The sequence below is a fragment of the Pseudophryne corroboree genome, chromosome 7 (assembly GCF_028390025.1).
Source record: "Pseudophryne corroboree isolate aPseCor3 chromosome 7, aPseCor3.hap2, whole genome shotgun sequence".
NCBI classification, from domain to species: Eukaryota; Metazoa; Chordata; class Amphibia; order Anura; family Myobatrachidae; genus Pseudophryne; species Pseudophryne corroboree.
The window spans coordinates 406840181-406865415 of record NC_086450.1 but is presented as its reverse complement, the minus strand read 5'-3'; the positions used below and the strand labels follow the sequence as shown (position 1 = coordinate 406865415).

The 25235-nt window shown below is 45.2% G+C and overlaps 2 protein-coding genes across 6 annotated transcripts in view; one reads left to right on the top strand and one right to left on the bottom strand.

Moving 5' to 3' along the window:
• The window catches only part of IFT140 (intraflagellar transport 140), a 364909-nt gene that overhangs the window by 177604 nt on the left and 162070 nt on the right, over window positions 1-25235 (bottom strand). The window lies entirely within an intron of this gene.
• On the top strand, window positions 1609-22611 carry TMEM204 (transmembrane protein 204). The gene is made up of 3 exons (XM_063934662.1): window positions 1609-2466; window positions 10688-10843; window positions 16338-22611. The coding sequence occupies exons 1-3, from the start codon at window positions 2205-2207 to the stop codon at window positions 16580-16582; spliced, it is 663 nt and encodes a 220-aa protein (XP_063790732.1). The 5' UTR covers window positions 1609-2204; the 3' UTR covers window positions 16583-22611.

The following is a 25235-nucleotide window of genomic DNA, read 5'->3' as shown; positions in this document are numbered from 1 at the left end:
CAAACTCTTAAAGTGCCAATGGCTCCTGGTGGACCCGTCTATACCCCAAGGTACTAATAGTGACCCCAGCATCTTCTAGGACGTAAGAGAAGAAAACAAAAAATGAGAACTCTCCCAAAATCTCTCACTTTCTGATTCTCACAACTTGATACATCCCCCCAATCCCCCCCCCCCCCCCCCCCCCCCCAAGATCTTAACCCCACTGCACGTGGTGGACCAGGATGTAGTTACAATGCCAACAGGCGGGATCCCGGTGGCCGGAATCCCGACTGGTGGCATAATGCCGGCATCATGATCCCTCCGTCAAAATACAGACGCCAGGAATCTCGAACGCTCTTTTAGCAGGAAGCTCTCGCGTCCTGCTGTGGGGGAGGTGGGAGGTTAGGTTTAGGCATTAGAAAGGGGGTTAAGCTTAGGGTGCAGGGACAGGAATGGGGTGGTTAGGTACCGAGGAGGGGGGTTTGGCACTTACAAGGGGAGGTTAGGGTTAGGCACCAAGCGGGGAACAGTTAGGATTAGGCAGCAGGGAAGGGGGTGGTTAGGGTTAAGTACCACTGGGGAGGGTTAGGGTAGGAGGTAGGGCAGGGTTAGGGTACTTTTTGGGAGGCTGCTTGTATTCTGGTGGTCAGAATGCCCCGGTCGGTATTCTGACCGCTAGCATCCCGTCCATCGTTACATCATACCGAATCCGGTGGACCTACAAAGTGCCGACATCAATAAATTCTTCTTGATCTATTTGCTGTCAGTGCCCAAAACGTTTGTCCAGTGTATATGTATGTGTGTGTAATATATATATATATATATATATATATATATATATATATATATATATATATCTTTTAAGTTTTATTGCCATGACAAATACCCTACAGTAGGACCAGGAGGTGTGACTTTTTATTTGTGGTGGGCCTCAAAAGCGAAGGTGAAACTTTCAGCAAAACCTGTAGCATCCAATCAGAAATTAGCTTTTATGCATTTATGATTGGTCTATTTCAGATTTGCACGTTTCAGGAATATCACAGAAAGGTGCATATTTGAAATAAACAATCACATTTGCTTTCATTGCGTAACTTGCTGTAAACACATAGAAGCTCATTTCTGATTGGATGCTACAGGCTTGGCAGAAATTTTCACCTTTGAGCAATGTTACTAAAGAATGTAATTATTAATTCAATTAGAGAACGCGCTGGTTTATAGCTAGTCCCTTCTTCGAACCACCTCTATGAAGTCAATTTAACATCAGACAGTAATCAATTCCCCACGTTCTTTTACCCCTCCTACTGGGCTTTTTATTTAACAATGAATAAATAATGGATGAAGTTAGGGGGAAGGGGAGATGGGGCTATTTGCCTTCCAGGAAATGCATCCTGCTTGGAGTTTCTTTACAGAATTTCTATCTACACCCAAAGCTTGACCAAAACTCTCCAATGAGGAGGGGGGAACTGGGAGAAAAGAGGAAAGGGGGGTGGGAAGCACGGCGACAAAAAAAAAAAAACAGCCATTTCCTCTGCTCTGAAAGAGACAGTTAGGAAACAAATTAACAGAATCCCATGCCAAAAATATATATATCCGTAAAACAAAAACTTCCTATCAGCTGCTGCCTCCCCAGCCCCTCTCTCTGCGATTCGCATCCCTCGCGCACACACACACACACACACTGGTGAGCTCTCTGCCTCCATCCTGTAGCAGCTGCAAGGAGCAACAGGGATTTCTGATCCTCAAATTCACTTTCTCCCTTGAAATCTGCACAAAGCTTTTATATCCTCCTTTCAGATATGGAAACTGTTGCACCTCTGCCTCTTAAGTGACTTTAACAGACGCCCACGTTGGTTGCGAGTGGACAGAGAGGGGCCACATCTGGAACACATCTGTCTTCTTGGGGCGTGGGAAGACCAGAATCTGATTTCCAGTGTTCCTGGGGGCTCTTAGTTCGGTGGGGTCCAGGCGGGAATGCTGTTGCATCTCCGAGTCCAGGAGGTGGGGGTTGCCTTGCAGGAGTGTGGATAGAGTGGAAATACAACCTTGGTGGATTCCCTACTTTGCATCTGCCTTTCATGGGACTTCCAAGCCAGCCTGCCTGGCTGCGCCATTTCTGGGGGGCTCCCACCTCTCAAAATGAGTGGGGATGTTCTCTAGCAGCTCCTGACCCTGTGCAGCACAGCAGGGCTCGTCCTGTTTAAGAGGAGATTTGGTGGCAACAGGCGATGGGCATGCAAAGACTAGTGGCGGCGGCTGTGGCAGTGGCATTGGTGTCCCTTATCCTTAACAATGTGGCTGCCTTCACTCCAAACTGGGTATACCAAACAATGGAGGAAGGACGCAAGCGCAGCGTTGGCCTTTGGAAGATGTGCCTGGCTGGAAGAGGGGTAGGCACCCGGCCAGGACAAGGGGAGGAGAGGGTGTGCCTACCTATTGGATGGGGATCTGAGCCATCTGGCTTACAAGAATCCCGGAACACAGTCAAGTGTAAGTATCTATGCAGCAGTATATAATATATACCTGTAACGTCAGATACATCTTCTAATCTGGATGACAATGGAGTCAATTGTTAAAATTTCCCTGGTAAGCTGTATTTGTTATGTCCGTAGCTAAGTCAAACATTTTACTATTAGCATTTACTTATGAGGCGCCACAAATTTCTGCAGCGCCGTATAGGGCAAAGATACTAAACAGAGTGAACAACGTAACAGATTAACCTACGTACATAATTATTTACATAGTTACAGTATAGTGTTTACCAATTGAGTTAATAGACCTGAGGGGAGAAAAGAAACAAGAGGAGGGCCCTGCTTGTGAGAGCCAGAGCCTTTCCATATGCTGACATTCATGTATGCTGCTTGAGACACAATGACAAGTTCCATCCTTTAATTCATGATTAAGGGGGACATTTACTAAGCAGTGATAAGAGCGGAGAAGTGAGCCAGTGGAGAAGTTGCCCATGGCAACCAATAAGTCCCGAAGTAATATCTATAATTTGCATACTATAAAATGATACAGGGCTGCTGATTGGTTGATGGGGCAACTTCTCCACAGGCTCACTTCTCCGCTCTTATCACAGCTTAGTAAATGTGCCCCTAAGTCATTAAGACAGATCATCTTTCTAATGATCCAGATTGCATGCTGCTTCACTCGCATCGCCATCCCCTCATTACATGCCTGTGTAGTAGATTTGCATCAAGAAGAGGTGAAGTTTTATAACAAAGAAATGTTGTGGAAAGCAAGTTGCAGACAGAGTAAGAAATTTCAGCCAACGCAGCTCATTACAGCGACAAAATAAAACCAATTGATTGGCTGGCTTCCCCCAATTATTACATATGCTGAAAACCACAACTGAGACACCAGACGCAATAAACAAATGACCTTATTGGGTCCCAGGGTCATACAGACAGTTTAACCCTTGTGGAACCCTGGAAAATGTATTCGGTAATGACGCCTGGTGCACAGAAACCTGCCTTACAGTTAACTTTGGGAGACGTTATTCAGTTTTCATTTAATAATGTATTTACTGGATTCAAATAGAATGTATTATCGTATTAGAGGATCTAAATTAGGAGAAAAGTGAACTAGTAAATGAATCTTAATCATAATAAGATGACCCAGTACTTACTTTCTATTTTACAATACCAAGTACTTCTACAATGGATAGGTAATATTATTTGTTCCTTAACAAAATGTCCTGGAAACTTGACATTTCAAAGTTTACAAATGTCTAAAACTTTCTCGAATGCAGGGTATCTTTTCCACACACTGAAACGTGTTGAACCAAACAGACCCCCCACTCTATGCTTTCTGGATAGGAATGCACAAAATCAAAGGTTACTCCATTAAAATAAATGGTCTAGCAATTTTTACTAATATGCGTTATCTTAGTAACATTGTATATAGTTAATCTTACCATAATGTCCCTTTAAAATGGGATACCTATGCTTTACTCAGGTTCCGTGGCTCCCTAAATTCAAGCCACCAGGTTTTAATCAGCCACAGGACCTGTGTAAATCATATTTGTCCTGGGTGAAATGGATATTATGGCAAGCCTATACAGTATACACTGTACAGTATATGGTGCACCCCGTAAGAGTATATGTTAAAAAGTGGATTGGGGTGGGGGCGAGGGCTGCAGGAGAAGCTGGTCATTGTTCTGCGCCAATGTACAAGCAGGGGGTGGTCTTCAGTATGCCGGCGGTCGGGCTCCCGGCGACCAGCATACCGGCGCCGGGAGCCCGACACCCGGCATACCGACAACTATTCTCCCTCGTGGGGGTCCACGACCCCCCTGGAGGGAGAATAAAATAGTGTGTAGCGCGCCACCGTGCCCGTAGCGTGGCGAGCGCAGCGAGCCCGCAAGGGGCTCATTTGCGCTCGCCACACTGTCGGTAAGCCGGCGGTCGGGCTCTTGGCGCCAGTATGCTGGTCGCCGGGAGCCCGACCGCCGGCATATCGTAGTGAACCCCAAGCAGGCTGTGTCATAAGAATTTATGTATTAGGAGCAGTACGGATGGTGTAATGGTTAGCATTACTACCTCACAGCACTGAGGTCATGGGTTCGATTCCCACCATGGCCCTAACTGTGTGGAGTTTGTATATTCTCCCCATGCTTATTCTGGGTACTCCGGTTTCCTCCCACAATCCAAAAATATACTGGTAGGTTAATTGGCTCCCAACAAAAATTAACTTTAGTGTGAATGTGTGTGTGTACATGTGGTAGGTAATACAGATTGTAAGCTCCACTGGGGGCAGGGATTGATGTGAATGGCTGAATATTCTCTGTAAAGCGCTGCGGAATATGTCTGCGCTATATAAATAACTGGTAATAAATAGGAGAACCAAGACAACTATAATGTAACAAGCATGATATAGGAAATAGGTATTCACTGAAAATGATAAGAATTTATCAGTATTTTGCACGTCTTGTGTTTTACATGTTACGTTTCTGTATATTAGATAATATTAACATATTTAAATATTTAAATATGAAGGGAAAATGAAATCTGTGTCTGGGAACTGCTGATGGTATATGGCGCTTGTCACTGCGTCAGTTATCTGCCTAAAGCACAGAAGGAAGATTAGATTGCCCGTGGGTTAGACCACAATATAATATAATGCTTCAGCACCAGAACAGTTATTTCTTGTGCCTGCAGCAAATGTCTGCTAGGAATCATTGTCAGGACATTTACATTTCAGTTGTAAAGAAATGAGTCCCCCTCCACTTCTGAGTGCCCAGGGGGTATCAGGCATGACTGGTTGTATTATGGCGATTGTAGGCCTTAACCCCTTCCAATAACATAACCAGAGCAGAGAGGGAGCTGAGATGTGATGCCTGGAAATGGTTAAGCAGAAAATGCAAGCATGCATTAGGTCACTAGTAATAAAACATTCATCATCCACTTTCCTTCCCCCTCTGCGCTCCCCCAAAGGTCAAATACCACATGTAGAAAGCAGCCTGTTACACAGTGTACAGCATGTTACAGGATAGGGTGCTCTCCACAGGCCAGGTATTTGCAGCTAGTTCAGTCTGTGAATGATCATTTTACAACTTTCCATTGTATCTTCTTGTAACTTGTGTGATTGGTGCGAAGATGCCAACATCAACCTCGCCTTCTGTGACCTCATCTAGTAGTAATGCTTTACCAGAATGCCAACCTTACTTCATCCCGAGGAGAAGAAACATTGTATTTTCCAGGCCCCGTGTGATCCTGAAGGGGGCCCAGAATGGCTTTGTAGAGAAGCATGAGACAAACAAATGTAAAAAGTCTCCATTGAATAATATACCCTATCCCTTACATTATCACACATCTCATCACCAGAGAAGTCAGGCAGAACGTAGGTCCGTGACTGGCTGCTTGTGCAGGTAAATAAATGGTGGAAGGTATAAACATGAATGTCATAGATTACTGACAAGGAGCTGGCACATGTTTCACAGGTATTGGCAGTGTCATATTTATAATCTCTTCTGCAACCATGAGAGATTTGCCAGTGTGTCCGTACCCCCCCCCCCCCCCCCCTTCCTTATACCACAATACAATGGAAAACAATAATTAGAGACATCGGGTTATTTATATAGAAAGTTCTCCATGCTTCACACAAATAAACTTATGAACATGTAACATAGTTACAGACGGGTTACCCTAAACCACTATACAGAAGTGTCTTCATACATCTATCCTTTATGCAGTGCATGTGCCGGTCTCCAGGAAAATGGAGCCCACGTCTCATTCCTGGGGACATCTCTACCACGCATGCGCAAATCACCAGGTAAATGGCCGCAGTGCCATCTACCAGTGATTTCTGCCTGCAGCACCGACCCCTCTGGACTCTGGAGGGGTAAGTATAATTTTATGGGTGCAGGATGTGGACCCCCTTGGACCCTGGGGCCGGTGTGCACCACACACTTTGCACCCACTATGTACAAGGTATTTAGGATTAGTGTTTTGGCATAGTTAAACCGCAAAGTCTGTGGCCTACTAAACAGGGTTATTTGGTGCGATTTGACGATAGCTGTAATGGGACACATATGCATACCGGGAATTAACTCCCTGCTCAGGTGGATTATAGGAGGGCTATTAGAGAAGCAGGCATCCTAAGAAACAAATGTGGCTCCACCTGACTGTAATCTTTTCCTAGAACTGCTGCTCATTCCTGTAACCTTTTCTGTGTGTCCTCTCTATATTTATGACTTATAATGTGTCCACTCCTACAACTGTTATACTTGATGCATTCACACTGTGAGTTTCTACAAGGGTCTACAGCAGTGGTCAGGGAACAGGGGTAAATTACCCCAAATGGGGTAAAAATTAAATTCCTGGGGGTAATGGACGGTTGCGCTGCCGAGATACAGCCCCGTCCAGCACTGGCTGGCTCGCGATGTGACGTGCTGACGTCACACCGCGCTCCCTCCTGGCCGCCCTGTGCTGTGTTCTTGGCCGCGGTGTGACGTGCTGATGTCACACCGCGCTCCCTCACACCGCGCTCCCTCACACCCGCCCGTCCTGCGCTGTCCTGTCCCCCCGCCCGCAGCCCGCCAACCCACACACAGAACTTGAAGTCTTCTGTGGCTGACCGCTGACGGAGTTCAGCACGATCAGACAGTGGCCCACATAACAGTGGGAAATTCCCACTGACATTACTGAGGTGAGGATGTGACCATCTGTCTCCTAAAAGTTCCCTGACCCCCGGTCTACAGGGACCAGTAAGGGACAAATATTCCACTCTTTTCAAATACTAAGTGACAGAATTACTATACAATTTGGTCATACTGGATGAGAATGAGTCATTGGTGCATGGGCTGGAGAGGGCCAGATCATTCCTAAGACAAATGGGTACCCATTAGCGAAATCTGAAAATGAATGCGTACACATCTTGCAGAGGTCATTTCCGCTATATATATATATATATATATATATATATATATATATATAATTGTCCAATTATTACATTACCTGTTATTTATATAGTGCACGCATGTTCCCCAGCGCTTCACAGATAATAGTCATTCACATCAGTCCCTGTGGCGCTTACAATCTATATTGCCTATGACATTGACATATATACATTCAGAGTTTATTTTCTTTGATAACCTACCAGTATGATTTTGAAGTGTGGGAGGAAACTGCAGCACCCAGAGGAAATGCACAGACACATGGAAAAAACATCCAGACTCCACATATATAAGGCCATGGTTTGAATCGAACCCATGACCTCACTGCTATGAGGCAGGAATGGTTCCGGTATGAATGGTCGACCATGTTATGGTCGACAGTCATTAGGTCGACCACTATTGGTCGACATTGACATGGTCGACATGGACACATGGTCGACACATGAAAATAGTCGACACATGAAAAGGTCGACGTGAGTTTTTAAACTTTTTTTGGTGTCGTTTTTTGCGTAAAGTGACTGGGAACCCCAATTAGTGCACCGCTTCGCTCGCCATGCTTCGGGCATGGTGCCTTCGCTTCGCTCGGCACAGATTACCGTTCCAATCGTAGTCCACGTGGATCGTAAAGTATGGAAAAGTTCCCCATAAGAAAAAAAAGTTAAAAGACTCATGTCGACCTTTTCATGTGTCGACCATGTGTCCATGTCGACCATGTCAATGTCGACCAATAGTGATCGACCTAATGACTGTCGACCATAACATGGTCGACCATGTGAACGGATACCGGCAGGAATAGGGATGGCTATCAAACGGTACACCATTGATGGAACCCTCAGTACTTTCCATCAATGGCAAGAAACCACCAACAGAAAACCATTGATAATCGTCACTAGTGGGAACATGTTTCAGCTATGTTCTAACCAGGGAAGGAGCACAGGGCTAAGAGACTAGGGATGGCCATCGACTATCGATGGTTCACAATCATGGATGGGTTACGGTTGATGTTGAATACTTTTGCCATTGATGAGAGAGAATCATTTGACTTCCCTCCATCGTGGTACACTGAGCATAGCTCTGCCCCCAGTCTGTGATTGGCCCATTGGCCAGTCACTGAAATAACAGGGATGACCATCAATGGGTGAAACTATCGATGGTCTTCCATTCCATAAGTGTTTATCAACAATGGCCACACACAGCTTCGTGGACACCCATAGAGGTGGTATCACCTACCTCGCTGGTATGGTATACCGGTCGGGATCCCGGCATTGGTATTGTGGTATTGTGACAGCCGGGATCCCGATGAGCGGTATGCTGACCGCATACCGCAACACAGAAGTTACATGAAGTTCCAGTGCCAGTATACAGGGCACCCATGCGCAGTCATTGTGTGGCATTAGTGATGCGAGTAAGGTGCATAGGTTGTGAAAATGTCTCTAGCAGGATGCATGACACAGGGATGTCACAAATTGCGCAACGTGCATAATGGCGCTATTTGAGGACATACATATAATACATATCATATATTACATAGTCTTGTATTGATATTGTAGTGCAGTGCGCACACCTCAATGGCTGTCGTTATTACCTGTAAGACACATCAACATAAGCATCTGGGCGCCACTAAGCCCCACACATTACAGAATGTCCCACAATAGCTCAAGGAATATCCTTGCACATGCAACTAAGCCACACATTACACGGTCACTATCTGCATTAATGTTGTAACACACAGTACACAGACCTATATATCACTACATTACTACATTGACCCTCCTATTTATTACAGCCCAATCACTGTTTGCCAAGGAAAAAACTCTTCATATAAAATGTTTATCTGTGTCAGCAAAAACACTACCCTGTGGCCCTTCCGTATTCAGAGACAGGACGTTAGCATGGCGGTTTGTAAGCCCATTTCTCAGCAGCTGCCATGCACAGTTCACAGTGCAGTACTTCACTCCCACTCTTATAATACATAACTCGCCTGCCAATCTGATATCACATGGGCAGCAGGTGGATCTCTTTTGCAAGTCTTAAAGTGTGTATTCATTTTTGGACTACTACTAAAAGACCCGTTCCAGAGAACTCCCACTGTTACCGGAGTAGTCTGTCAATATCTAACAGTGGGGCGGATGTATTAAGCCTGGAGAAGTGATAAAGTGGAAGGAGCTGACTGGCTGGTGCGTTATCACCAGGGTCGGACTGGCCCACAGGGGAACAGGGGAAACCACCGGTGGGCCCCACTGCCTGTAGGCCCTCCTCCTCCTCTAGGGATCAGGTTCCAGACTCTATCCTAGTGCACTTGAAATATGCATTATACTTATGATACATTATACTTCACAATAATATGGTTTATTATATAGGCCCTCATTCCGAGTTGTTCGCTCGCTAGCTGCTTTTAGCAGCTGTGCAAACGCTAAGCCGCTGCCCTCTGGGAGTGTATCTTAGCAGAAGTGCGAACGAAAGGATCGCAGCGCTGCTACCAAAAAAAAATTGTGCAGTTTCAGAGTAGCTGCAGACCTACTCCTACCTTGCGATCACTTCAGACTGTTTAGTTCCTGTTTTGACGTCACGAACACGCCCTGCGCTCGACCAGCCACACCCGCCTTTCCCCAGGCACGCCTGCGTTTGTATCTGACACGCCTGCGTTTTTCCACACACTCCCAGAAAACGGTCAGTTACCTCCCAGAAACGCACCCTTCCTGTCAATCACTCTGCGGCAAGCAGTGCGACTGAAAAGCTTTGCTAGACCTTGTGTGAAACTACTTCGGCTGTTGTGAAAGTACGTCGCGCATGCGCAGAAGTGACGCTTTTTTGCCTAAATGCTGCGCTGCGAACGAAAACTGCTAGCGAACAACTCGGAATGACCACCATAGTTACCATGGGGAACAGAACATGTACCAGTGGAGCCTGGCCACACCTTTAAGCATGGGCCCTACAACAGCATCCCCTGGTGGGCCCTTCATGCCCCAGTCCGACACTGGTTATCACCTTCCACTTTATCACTTCTCCAGGCTTAATATACCTGCTCCAGAGAACCACAGTAAAGTTCTAATGTAGAGCAATGGGAAACGTGCAATAAACTAATGTTCCATGGTAAAAATGTGCTTTATGAGAAAGTATGGCACGTGTATCCCCCTAATTTGCTGTGCAAAGGGGGCATATTATATTCCATTAAACATAATCCAGAGTACCTAAAACTAGCTCCAAGTTTTTTGTCCTAATATCTATCTACTAAAGAAAGCGTTACAGTTATGAGCATAAAGATTAAAGCGGTATAGTGACATCCTGTATCCTACTTTGTCTCCCTCCCAGTACAGTTTGACATGATGCGGGCATGCAATTTGATTGCCACGGTAGCCCTGACTGCTGGACAGCTCATTTTCCTCCTGGGTCTGATGGAGCTGCCGATTATTTCCCAGGATTCTCAGTGGTGGGAAGAAGCCATAGCTGCTGTATTTCAACTTGCAAGTAAGTGCCACTCATGCAAAATACTCATCTCCTGACACTGTCCACAGTAAAATGGCAGTCATGTACACTAATGTGTAGCTGTATGACCCCCCGTAAGCGACACAAACACAACATTAATCCAGATATATTTGGCTAATATAAGAGAAGCTGGAAATCAGTCACACTTTGCTGGTGCTTCCAAACAGCCAGAAAAAGTCTGAGCTGCACCCTACATTATCTCCGAAGTCACCCGTCCCAGCTGCTGTGAGAGATAAGATCCGGAATGAGAGTCTGTGCTACAGTATGGGGTACACTATATTATAAAGGCCTGAGGATTGGGGTAGTGCTGCTAGGATGTGTGTAGGTACTCAAACACCCCAAAGTGATCAGGTAGAACAAGAACCTCTGGTGCATATATATGAGGGATGATCTATATGTGTGTATGTGATTCCCACCTATTTTACAAATTCCGATAAAGTCAATAAAAATTTGATTTTAAAAAAACTTGTTTAATAAACTTGTTTATTTTTATATGATGATCACTGTAAACAAAAATATTCTAGCTGATACAAAATTCAGAATGTAGCGATGATTAAGACTTCAGTCCAAAAAGCTGGACTGCTATGCAGCCACAATAGAACCGCCCTGCACTCAGGGGGTAACGCAGACCTGATCGCTGCTGTGCACAGCGGGCGATCAGATCCAAACTGCGCATGCGTATGCACCGCAATGCACAGGCGCAACGGACGGCTGCAAAGCGGATCACCGGTCAGCGACGGGTTTGTGCGAAGGATCCATTCACACAGGCGTTAGCAAGCAGACTGACAGGAAGAGGGCGTGTGTGGGTGGAAACTGACCGTTTTCAGGGAGTATTTGGAAAAACGCAGGCGTGTCCAAGCGTTTGCAGGGAGGGTGTCTGACGTCAAATCCAGTCCCAAACAGGCTGATGTGATCGCATCGGCTGAGTAAGTCCTGGGCTGCGCAGAATCAGTTTGTGCAACTCTGCTACACATGCAATCACACACTTGCACAGCTAAAATACACTCCCCCTGTAGGGGGCGACTATCTGATCGCAGGGCAGCAAAAACCGCTGCCCAGTGATCAGGTCTGAATTACCTCCTTAGTTGGGAGATACTTGTTGCCGCAACTTAAACTGGCTGTTTAGTCGTGGTAACCGGAATTCAACGACTTAAGTGCCGGCACACGCGATAAGGCAGATAACAGCATTGCAGCACCAGTTTACTCGGATTTCTGCTTGCACCTCAGGACAGGTGCAAAAAGAAATCCTCTAGTCAGGCTTAACAGCATGGCAATTGAATAGCTCCAGATCCTCCTTCCCTGCGCTATTCATATCACGCTCAATTGAATCCCCCCATAGGTCTACTGTAATGGCACCATGAGCATGATGACGGACCATTAATTCAATTCTATACCATCCTCTTGATGTGAATAGGTATGTTAGCAATGAGAAGTGAAAAGACCTCCCAAATTTGTGCACCAAAGGTCAGATTTAGGGCCTGATCCTGAGATGGACGCATCCAGCAGATACATAAATGTGCCACATAAAGCAATTGCAAACTATGCACGAGCCATACATATGCACACAAACGGGGCTAAAAGTGCGGATCAATTGATTTGTCCATTGGCGAACCTCTCTTTGCGTCACATAGGGTCGATGGTCTTCCACCAGTGGTAAGAAACCATTGATGGTTTCTTCTACGTGCAGACTACGCCCACGCATGTGTATAGCACTCAAGAATTTTTTACATGATGAAAACACTCATCCTCGTCATTGGACCATCGATGTTTGCTAACCATCAAAGACTGATGGCCAACCATAGAGTGAAATGGGCACTTCTAGGTGGTTATTTTGCAGAGGCATGGAACAGATACATATCGTGGGCATGTAGCCCGCCTTCTGTGCGAGTTTGTGGCATGCAGACAGATGGAATGTCTGTTTCTGATGGATCATTTGCACCCAGAATGGAGTGGGTGTAAGCGTCTATATTAATGATGACAGCAGCGGACGGGAAACAGTGGTAGGTGCGGCATTCCACAGAATATCGGCATAGACAGGCGGGCACTCACTTTAGCATAAGGTAGGAGGCTGATGACAAAGCAGAAAAGCAGATAAGGAGGCGTCCAACTCAGATTCAGGCCCTGAATGTCTAAGTAAAGGGAAGTGTCTCAAGTGGACAGGAGAAGAGTCTAATGTCTGTGGTGCCTCAGCTGGCTGAGTTCTAGGAAGAGCTAACTGCATAAGTCACAATATTATTATAAGCAGAGAAGTTGTAGCCCGGGGAGAGCAAATATAGCCAAAAGGATTACGTTTGCTCCAAGTGGTGTCTTCATCTTAGCCCATCGGAAACAAAGAATGCTCATTTGGCGTAATTCTCACTGTCTCAGCTTTTCCAGTTTCACTACTTTGATGTTTTATCATGTACATACGTATCCGTTGTCTCCTCAACAAAGACCCCGAGTCCTTCACTAACCTTGCACCTAAATAAAAAACCCTAATATTACAATTTGGCAAGGACAGGCAGCCTGGCATGCGGATGTCCTGAGCAGGCACTGTGATAGGAATATCCCTTGGACACTCTGCATGCCATCCGCTTAGGCGTCTCTAGACCATGCAAAGAAACACCACCATTCTCCACTCAACCAAAAATGTATACATTTGCTGTTCTTGAATGATTACCAGCATTTCGCCATAGATTTTTCCACTAATATGATCAAAGGAAGAAATATGCAGCTAAGGCATGAGACCACGGCCAAATGAGATATCTGTCCTGCAGTGGATGAGGTCAGTGGTATTAAATCCATGAACACCTGCAGTACTAGCACAGGCCCAGCCGTTTGTGCCGATATGCAAGTAGTTTCCATTATCTCGTTATGGCATGCATCGGGACTACCCCTTTAAGCTTACTTCCTCAATAGATTCTCTCTCCAACCCCCCTCCATTTTCATGTCCAAGCTTTCAAGGCCCAGTTTGCATAACAGGTAGTAACAGGCATTTCCTCCTCCTCCTGTATGGGGACATCCTGGCGCCCTCCAGTCTCTGTCCCTCAGCCCAGCATTCACAGCAGCCTGCAGCACAGAAAGAGGAAGCTAGGGGCAGGCTAAATATAGCCGCGGGGAGTGTGCATGCTGCTGTGTGCCATGAGAGACAAAATAACAACACAGAGTGTTTCCTTCCTAATTCAAACATGCAGAGCAACAGTAGCCAAGCTGAGAGTATGGAGTGCTGCTGAGCTCTCCTGCGGCTTCTGCTAATGCGGTGACACCCGCATAACACAACAAGCCAATATAATGCCCACTTTATGCAGTCTGCTGCTGCAATGAGTCTCCATTTATTGGGTCCTCCTTTGTAGAGGCTCATTTTAATAAGAGCCCAACAATGACAGAGAGGGACTCCTTTGGAGTGAGCCACAGAAGGCAAGTGAAGAATTAGCAGTTAGATGTACTAAACCTTGGAGAGTGATAAAGTGGAGAGAGAGAAAACACCAGCCAATCAGCTACTGTCATTTACAGGTTGTGTTTGAAAAATGAGAGTAGCTGATTGGTTGACACGTTATCTCTCTCTCCAGATGTACTAAGGTACATCTGCCCCCAAGTGTGAACATAAGCTGTAACTGTGCAACCCCTAGCCCCAAACAAATCAAAATATACCGCCATTATAATGGACAGACTAGATGAACCATTCATTCGTCTTCCGCTGGAAAATGTTGTTTGATGATAGCCCTGACCATCACCTATAATAACTTAACCTGCAAAATCAAATGTTGTTCTGCTCTTTTGCGCTCACCCCGCTGCCTGCATGTCGGCGGTCGGGATCCCGGCGCCGATATGCTGGGCACCGGGATCCCAAGTGCCAGCATAACATATTACACCCCATTTATGAGGGAATTCAAATAGCCTCAGTAATTTATAGTGGCTAATTGACTCCCGGGGCTTGGCAAATAGCCCCAAAGATGGCGCTAATCAGGGATTTTTTTCTTCACCTGCCTGAGGCAGGAAAACAAAAATCCCCAATAAACAGCCTTGTTTTCGCAACTGCGCCCATGAAAACATATGGGTCCATCAACTTATCCAGAGTCTTATGTATTTTTACCCAAAAACAGGTAATTGTTCGGGTGAAAAAAAGACAGGCTACAATTGAATTGCACAAAAAAAAAAAAGAGAAAAATCAATGTAAAAGCCCATCTTCTAACAATGTATTGCAATTATCAACTACCATTACACAATAGGAGCACACATTTCGGAGCACAATTCCATTTTTCTGCACTGCGCAGCAATGTGTCTTCACTCATTTTATCTCGTACCCGATCGACGTGCATAGTGAACATTACATAATAACCAGATATATCGGCAGGACATCACATAGAGTTGAATTGCCCTTATGTACAATACAGTATATGTCATAAAGAAGAACAAAAATCAGTGTCATGGCCATTCCATAGTCACATTAAAGAAACAGTGTCATGGCCATTCCATAGTCACATTATGGAATCAGTGTCATGGCCATTCCATAGTCACATTATGGAACCAGTGTTGTCTATTCCATAGTCACATTATGGAATCAGTGTCATGGCCATTCCATAGTCACATTATGGAATCAGTGTTATGTCCAGTCCATAGTCCAGGCATGTCCAAACTGCAGCCCTCCAGCTGTTGTGAAACTACATATCCCAGCATGCCCTGACAAAATTTTGCTGTCAGAGAATGCTAAAGCTGTGTCAGGGCATGCTGGGATGTGTAGTTTCACAACAGCTGGAGGGCCGCAGTTTGGACATGCCTGCCATGGTGACATTATGGAACCAGTGTTATGGCCATTCCATAGTCACATTATGGAATCAGTGTCATGGCCATTCCATAGTCACATTATGGAATCAGTGTTATGGCCATTCCATAGTCACATTATGGAATCAGTGTTATGTCCATTCCATAGTCACATTATGGAACCAGTGTTATGGCCATTCCATAGTCACATTATGGAATCAGTGTCATGGCCATTCCATAGTCACATTATGGAACCAGTGTTATGGCCATTCCATAGTCACATTATGGAACCAGTGTTATGGCCATTCCATAGTCGCATTAAGGAACCAGTGTTATGGCCATTCCATAGTCACATTATGGAATCAGTGTTATGGCCATTCCATAGTCACATTATGGAACCAGTGTTATGGCCATTCCATAGTCACATTATGGAATCAGTGTTACGGCCATTCCATAGTCACATTATGGAATCAGTGTTATGGCCATTCCATAGTCACATTATGGAATCAGTGTTATGGCCATTCTATAGTCACATTATGGAATCAGTGTTACGGCCATTCCATAGTCACATTATGGAATCAGTGTTATGTCCATTCCATAGTCACATTATGGAATCAGTGTTATGGCCCTTCTATAGTCACATTATGGAATCAGTGTTATGGCCATTTCATAATCACATTACTTTAATTATGAACCTCAGAAACATACAAATGCAACTTCTCCCATTCTCTTGCAGGCTTTGTTCTGGTCATAGGACTGGTGACCTTTTACCGGATTGGACCCCACACAAATTTATCCTGGTCCTGTTACCTAGATATCGGTGCTTGCCTACTGGCAACTTTGGCAGCTGCTATCCTTATCTGGAACATCCTCCACAGGCGGGAGGATTGCATGGCGCCCCGGGTCATAGTCATCAGCCGTACACTGACCGCCCGCTTCCGCAGAGGCCTAGACAATGATTATGTGGAGTCTCCCTGCTGATGACGACATGGAGCAGACATCAAAATGCGTAACGTGCTATGTAGAACAATCTAATGTTCTCAAAAACCACAAACAATCAATGTTATCAAGAGTAAAGAGTTATAAAGATATAAGTACCAAATGCATAAATGCAAACAAACAGATCGGATGATTCAACTAAAGACAGTGGATTCCTCTCAACGTAGAAAGGCTCATATGACAACGCGTATATATCAGCGTGAAAGAGTGAACTAATATATACACGGATCTACATCACTCGGCTCTTTTGGAATACAAAAAATATCAATTGCTCTGTTCATGTTTGGCACCTGGATTCCATGGTGAATTCTCTAATTGTATCATGAAGAAGGGTCTATAAAATACACAGAGGAACACCGTACAGGCCATCCAGCCTCACGGTCTTTCAATATCTCTGTGATGACAAACACAATATAGTAATTCAGCACTTTTTTCCTCCAAAAGTTACGGTCAAGGATGTACGGCAACAGCCAATAAACTGACTGCTCATAAATCTATGAAACAAGCTATAAGCAATTATTACTCCATCTTTCAGAACAGATGCAACATACTGGACCTAGGATCACTGTTTATTTGGAGGGTCCAATTTTAAAATTACCAATATATATTTATAATCTGTTAATGTATGAAAATAACCGACAATATATTTTAATTTTTTTTATTTTATTTTTATTTATCACCTGTTTTTGTAAAGGTAAAATTAATAAATGAGGAAAAGACCTTTTTATAAGTCTTGAGGACTTTTTTGTTTTAGGATATTGAGCTTTATGTTAGGGCCTGATTCATGTTTGTTAGTAAAGCAAACAAAATAAAAATAAAGTAACTTTCTGTCTGTGACTAAACATGTTGCCATTCATGCAGAAGCAAATACTTTTTTATTTTTCTATGCAGGGTATATACCGGCTACTTTTGCATGGAGCCCACAAATGTTAGGCAGCTTTATTTTTACACTGCAATTTAGATTCCAGTTTGAACACATCCCATCCAAATCTAACTCTCTCTGCACATGTTACATCTGCCCCACTTGCAGGGCAACATGGTTTTGCCCATTTTCTTGCTTTTTTGCTTAACTTACAAACATGAATCAGTCCCATACTGTGTAATTACTCTATTAAGCAGAAATGCAGACAGTAGTAGTGCCTGCAACAACCAATGGCCACCTGTCACACTGGCCCTCATTCAGATGTGGCTGGAGGTGCTGCGTCCGTCGTAAAGTACCGATTATTGGTACTTTGCGCAGGACCTGTTCTGTGCATGCGCGAATGGGTCCTGCGACGATGGACGCAGATTGGCACCTGTCAGTGATTGCAAGTCTGATGTCACTTGGGGACAGCAATGGCCTCCGTTTTTGCAAACAGAGGTGTGTTGCCACTACTGCAGGGAAGGTACGAGGCCTGGATCTCTGTCAGAGGACGGAGATTTCCTGGCCCCTCGTTGCTGCTGCGGCAGACAACTTGCACGATCCCATGGGTCACGCAGCCGGCAGATGGTGTGTGTTGGAGATGAACAGATGCTGCGTCCAGGGACGCAGTTTGGATCAATAATGCAGCAGAAGGTGTGACCCCCCGCCTCCCTAACCATATTACTGCTTCTATGTAAGCAGCAGCGATAGCAACTCCAACCACATCTGTATGAGGCCCACAGTGCATCGACTGCACTATTCACATAGCTGTAGTAATACATGAATGGGCCAGGTTTGTGTGACCAACGGCGGGATCCCGGCTTTTAGCTGGCCGGCGGGGAAGGGGGGGCACAACGAAGCCACGCAGCGGGCTCAGTGGCTCGCTGCAGGTTCTATTCCCACTCTATGGGTGTCGTGGACACCCACGAGTGGAAATAGTCCCTGTTGGTCGGCATGCCGACCATCGGGCTGTTCACCGGTCGGGATCCCGGCGTCAGTATAGTGACCGGCGGTCAGGACCGCATCCTGTTGTGTGAGCCATGGGCATCCCCGCTGCTCGATTACACGGTTTGTCCTTAAATGTAGTGTATTCCAGTTTACCACAAATACTGTCCTAACTATCAACCCTTCACCCTCCTGAACTTATGCCCTCACTAGCACAATCTTTTCCCGGTCCTTAAAACTAAGGAAATATAGTTTCACCTCAACTCCACAGTTACTCAGCATTTCCAAAGTGGTGTGCAAACATCTCTATAGAAGCAGCTTGTATTATAGTACAGTTCCTTTTAGGCATCAGCCTCGTGCACAAACAATGTCCTGCCAGAAGACATGTAAGGTAATTTCCCTTTAAAATCAATAATGCTGAAATCTTCACTCAGGAGACATCCATACAAATATGATCTGCGCTCACTGACTGGGCCCAAATCCTGACTGCTCAGTAACCAGGCCCTGCATAAAGGACTTTCACAGAGAAATAGTAAGAGTATACAAAACTGACAACTACATTGCCAAGAATAACAGCACAAGCAATATGGTGTATTTCTTCTGATGCTACTAATGTGTAGCCTGTCTAAACCTACCCATAAGTAGACAAAATAAATAAAGAAACTCGGGACGGAGCAGCAACAATAGGTTCGATTAATTTAACGCGTATATGTGTACTGAAAACGGTGTGAAACAAAGCACAACTTTGACCTATTATTGACACGGTCTATTCCCCTCACACTGGTCAAACCTAAGCGGCACGAAAAAAATTTATTACTCACTGGCGCCATTGTCTCTGTGATTTCTGTACTGCACAGGAACAGATCTTTGGGAGAAACTGGAGCATGAACCATTTTTCAAGGGAATTCTGCAGCGCTCGGTGGAGAAATAAGTATAGTCTTTGGGTACAGGGTTTGTGGTGTGAACCCCCTGGACCCATTTGAAGAGGTAAGTATAATCTATGGGTGCAGAGTGTGCGGTGTGGGCCCCCCTGGACACATGTGAAGAGGTAAGTGTAATCTATGGGTTCAGGGTATGTGGTGTGGACCCCTCTGGATCCATGTGGGGAGGTAAGTATAATCTATGGGTGCAGGGTGTGCGGTGTGGGCCCCCCTGGATCCATGTGGGGAGGTAAGTATAATCTATGGGTTCAGGGTATGTGGTGTGGACCCCTCTGGATCCATGTGGGGAGGTAAGTATAATCTATGGGTGCAGGGTGTGCGGTGTGGGCCCCCCTGGATCCATGTGAAGAGGTAAGTATAATCTATGGGTTCAGGGTGTGTGGTGTGGGCCCCCCTGGATCCATGTGGGGAGGTAAGTATAATCTATGGGTTCAGGGTGTGTGGTGTGTACCCCTCTGGACCCATGTGAAGAGGTAAGTATAATCTATGGGTGCAGGGTGTGCGGTGTGGGCCCCCCCTGGACCCATGTGAAGAGGTAAGTATAATCTATGGGTGCAGGGTGTGCCCCCCTGGATCCATGTGGGGAGGTAAGTATAATCTATGGGTTCAGGGTGTGTGGTGTGTACCCCTCTGGACCCATGTGAAGAGGTAAGTATAATCTATGGGTGCAGGGTGTGCGGTGTGGCCCCCCCCTGGACCCATGTGAAGAGGTAAGTATAATCTATGGGTGCAGGGTGTGCAGTGTGGGCCCCCCTGGATCCATGTGGGGAGGTAAGTATAATCTATGTGTGCAGGGTGTGCATTGTGGTCCCCCCTGGACCCATGTGCACCGCACAACCTGCACCCAGTGCAGAGTACATAAGCCCAAGACTTTGATTCTTTATTTACGCACAAGTTGGCACATGAGATATATATGTTATCAAGGTGGCTAATGGCTGCACATACAAAATAATAAGTACTGACTGTTCAATGGACCCTTCAAGCTAACCATGCTTAAGTTTTCCTCTCCCAGAAATATTTTAAGGTGAATAAGACACTTCATTGATTAATCAGAAGCAGCAGCAAATGCTTACATATACAGTATATGGCAGAGGTTCCCAAACTGTGTGCCGTGGCTCCCTGGGGTGCCTCTGGACACTTGCAGGGGTGCCCTGGGTTGATGGTCAAGGACCAATTCAAATTATTCATGGTCAATATAATAGGCAAAACCAGTGCTGTTGGCTGCTAGTCATAAAATATGTGGCCAAACAGAAGCAAATCTTGTCCCTCACCACACAACTGACCCTAAGGATGACATATAAACGCGATCTACATAATGTAATATTTCTTTCTAAATTTCTCAAAAAGAAATTTTTGGCCTAGGGGTGCCGTGAAAAAAAATCTGATATTCTAGGACGCCGTGATTCAAAAAAGTTTGGAAACCACTGGTATATGGTAATGCAGCAGAAGGCGTCTGCATAAGTAAATGCCTCCTGCGTGCATGTGTGCTCCTCTGCGACACCATTGGCCGGTTGAGTGACCCATGAGGTTATGCAGACCGGCCTCCACAGCATGTTGGAGAGTCCAAAAAATCTATTTCCGAAGAAACGTGCTTTGTGAAAAACCTCGCCGCCCCCTGTCAATCAACTGAGGTCTGCAGCCTTACTACGTGCAACAATGCAGTACAGGTCCGGCACATGCGCAATGTACTGAACATCGGCACACTGCAAACTTCTACAGACTGCGACCGGATCTGAATCTATAATCCATAGTGTTCTAGGTATTTAGGATTAGTTTTTTCATCACAAAGGAATTAGTATAAAGTTGCGAATAAAGCCTAATGATGGGGGTCATTCCGAGTTGTTCGCTCGTTATTTTTTTGTCGCAACGGAGCGATTAGTCGCTAATGCGCATGCGCAATGTCCGCAGTGCGACTGCGCCAAGTAAATTTGCTATGCAGTTAGGTATTTTACTCACGGCATTACGAGGTTTTTTTCTTCGTTCTGGTGATCGTAATGTGATTGACAGGAAGTGGGTGTTTCTGGACGGAAACTGGCCGTTTTATGGGTGTGTGCGAAAAAACGCTACCGTTTCTGGGAAAAACGCGGGAGTGGCTGGAGAAATGGAGGAGTGTCTGGCCGAACGCTGGGTGTGTTTGTGACGTCAAACCAGGAACAAAACGGACTGAACTGATCGCAGTTGCCGAGTAAGTGTGGAGCTACTCAGAAACTGCTAAGAAGTGTCTATTCGCAATTTTGCTAATCTTTCGTTCGCAATTTTGATAAGCTAAGATTCACTCCCAGTAGGCGACGGCTTAGCGTGTGCAAAGCTGCTAAAAGCAGCTTGCGAGCGAACAACTCGGAATGAGGGCCGATGAACGGCCTGGGGGCCTCGTATCTGTGTTTTGCCTTTTAACACAGACTGCTTACTTTTTCCATAATTTTCGGTCTTACTTTGTTTACAGTGTACTAGACACTTCGTATTAGAACTGGAATAAAGTCATAGATAATACGAAACTCATGGCATAGGTTACTCATATCGGACCTGTCCTTTGTCTGTTTAACCTGGATTGTGCACTTTTTCCTCAATTTTGCAGCATTTTGCGTCTCAGTTTGCATATAGTGTACTCTGTATATAGGATTAGTGTTTTGGCATGGCTAAGTATGTGGTACGCAAATAGGGTTCTTTGATGCGATTTGGGGATAGGTCTATGTGGACATAATGAGTGTCTCATAAAACACACTTTTCTTGTTTGCTACTGTATATCCATGCACTGAACAATATAATATGTAAGGGAAATGTAGTGATCAGAGACCAAACTGACTTCTAATAAGTGGATATGGGTCCAAATTGACCTTTCACCCTAATTAGCTACCAATCAATGAGATGCTGATCCAGAGTTCTGCCAGTTCCCAGATGGCCGAGGACTGCAGACTGTTAGTGTGTGTGGTTGTCAGTCTACCACATGCATTGGGAAAGGTCTCCTTTATGACAGGGAAACAGATTCCCATAAAACCACAGGCGACAGAAACAGAGCAAGTACTATGTCAGTCGGCCTACCACCTGCATGAATTCGCACAGTACAGTGGGCACACATACCGTATATGCATACAGACAGATGTATATGGCTGTCAATTGCCTGAGCATGGATGGGCGGAACAGGGTGAGATGGGACTGTTTTAACACAGTGGGGGTAATTCCAAGTTGATCGCAGCAGGATTTTTGATAGCAATTGGGCAAAACCATGTGCACTGCAGGGGGGCAGATATAACATGTGCAGAAAGAGTTAGATTTGGGTGGGTTATTTTGTTTCTGTGCAGGGTAAATACTGGCTGCTTTACTTTTACACTGCAATTTAGATTGCAGATTGAACACACCACACCCAAATCTTACTCTCTCTGCACATGTTATATCTGCCACCCCTGCAGTGCACATGGTTTTGCCCAACTGCTAACAAAAATCCTGCTGCGATCAACTTGGAATTACCCCCAGTGTTCATGCAATTGCAAACACATTCAGGGGGATAATCAATTACCGTCGATGAAGCTTTGGGTGATATTTCCCGATGTTTCATCAATGTTTTTTCACACGGTTTAAACATTCTTTTCACCCAAAAACACGCTGGTTCAGTGAAACCTGTGTGTTTTCGGTAGAAACAGCCCCGTTTTATGGTGAAAATGTGTCTGTTTTCGGGGATTTTGCTTCGCCTGCCAGACGCAGGTGAAAAAATCCCAGAAAAGCCGCGGCACATGCCGGCTTATCAGAGTTAATTTAATAGCCCCCTGGTGATACTTTTACACCTGAGCAGTGAGTGCGGGTAATTGAATATCCCCCACCAGACTGGGAAAAAAAAACTATGTATTTACACTCGGAAAGTCAGTTTTATTTGCAGAAGGCTTGTGATTGGCTATATGTGGATGCTGCATTGACTCAGACTGCTGCTCTCTTCATTACTTACATATAATAAAAGGCTTACAGCATGTGAGCAATGGGGGCATAAATGTTACGCGTGCCTGGTGATATTACACAACGGGGGTCATTCCGAGTTGATCGCTCGCTAGCTATTTTTTTGCAGTGCTGAGAACAGATAGTTGCCACCTATAGGGGAGTGTATGTTTGCTTTGCAAGTTTGATCGCATGTGCAGCCGAGCGGTACAAAAAAGTTTTGCGCAGTTTCTGAGTAGCTCAGAACTTACTCCGCCACTGCGATCACTTCAGCATGTCCGGGATCGGAATTGATGTCAGCCATCCGCCCTGCAAATGCTTGGACATGCCTGCATTTTTCCAAGCACTCCCAGAAAACGGTCAGTTGACACCCACAAACGCCTTCTTCCTGTCAATCTCCTTGCGATCGGTTGTGTGAATGGATTCTTTGTTAAATCCATCACTCAGCAATGTTCCGCTTTGTACCGGTACGACGCGCCTGCGCATTGCGGTGCATACACATGCACAGTTGTGACCTGATCGCAGCGTAGCGAAAAATCCTAGCGTGCGATCAGGTCAGAATGACCCTCAATGTTTCCATGCTACTTTTTTTTATTTATTTTTTTAGGTCAGTTTACACTGATTTTCAACCAAGTCTGCAGCACCACAAGGAATCCCTACAAGACGTTTCAAAATGCATGCAAGCCATATGTTTTAAAGTTGGGCTAAGAAATTTATGATATACCACGCTGCATATTCAAATTTAACTCCGTCCCTTCCTCCCTTAAAAACAAACAAAAAACACAAGCAAACAAATCCCAAATAGCCCACGTTCTGCAGTATTAGCCTAACGCTCAAAGTGGCTCCTGCAGTACCCATTAGCAGACTTACAGTAAGAAAAAGTGGGGTGCCGGGTTGTGACGTTGCGTGAGCGGGTGTGTAGTGGTGCTTTGTTACCCGTATGGATCTTTTAGTATACTAGACGCAACCAACAAAGCCGTTTAAAAAGGGAAATCTGGAGTACAATAAAAATGCTTTATTATCCATGATTATGTACAAGGCTATTTCTAAGAACATCCTGATGATATGAAGCTATAGCTGAGAATTTAATAGCACCTCTGTTATATAACGTGCACTTTTATATTATTAATGATATAAAAGAGTTGCACAAACACCTCATTCTACCATACACGTGGGGCCCGATTCAGAGATGGGAGCTGCTCGCCCGCTATTGCATCTGCTGCATCTGAAATACTATGTACATGCTAGTATCAGCCTTCCCCTGATGTAGTAGTCTGACGCACCCGCATTCTGCATCTCTGCATGCTGCAATACAGCCGGTGATTCTTTAGAGGACGCCATCAGTGCACCATTGGCACATGCACCAGTCTTAATGCAGGTGCAGCTTCTCTGTCTGACCCTGGCCTCTGTCAAAGTCAGAAAAATATCACGCTACACACTGCCATATATGCACCTCATGCGAGTGCCTGCTGCGTGTGCATGAGCCCTCCCGTGCGTGCGCATACTCTCAGTTGCGTGCACCCGCAGGCGCGCGGTATGCGCATTTACGGTAGAGTTTATGTTCGTCTAGTGGGCGACTCAATCGTAACATATTTTATTCATATAATGTATTTTGTAGATTATGGTCCCTTTGATAGAATCTGAAAGTTTAGTTAATGTAGTATGTTCGGGAACAAAGAGATCCCTCTTTGTTTGATACGAAGGGTCAGACAGGGGTTACACAGTGGTGTTTAGTATCCATCGGAAGAGAATATAATTAGCAATATTCCGGTGTTGGTTTGAAGCGGATTAATCGCTCGTGCGTATAGTTATGGACATAAGAAGTTTATGGACATTTACTATATTTGCACTTTATTACCCATGCGGCGGGAAACCCAGTTTCCCTCCCACCTGAGCAGTTTGAAATAGTCACAGCCCACCTGTA

What these genes read in the sequence shown, in the direction of transcription:
- TMEM204 (XM_063934662.1), top strand. Translation starts at nt 2,205, where the DNA reads ATGGGCATGCAAAGACTAGTGGCGGCGGCTGTGGCAGTGGCATTGGTG. An exon ending in ATCCCGGAACACAGTCAAGT is followed by an intron (nt 2,467 to 10,687) that starts GTAAGTATCTAT and finishes TCTCCCTCCCAG; the next exon opens with TACAGTTTGACATGATGCGG. An exon ending in TGCTGTATTTCAACTTGCAA is followed by an intron (nt 10,844 to 16,337) that starts GTAAGTGCCACT and finishes ATTCTCTTGCAG; the next exon opens with GCTTTGTTCTGGTCATAGGA.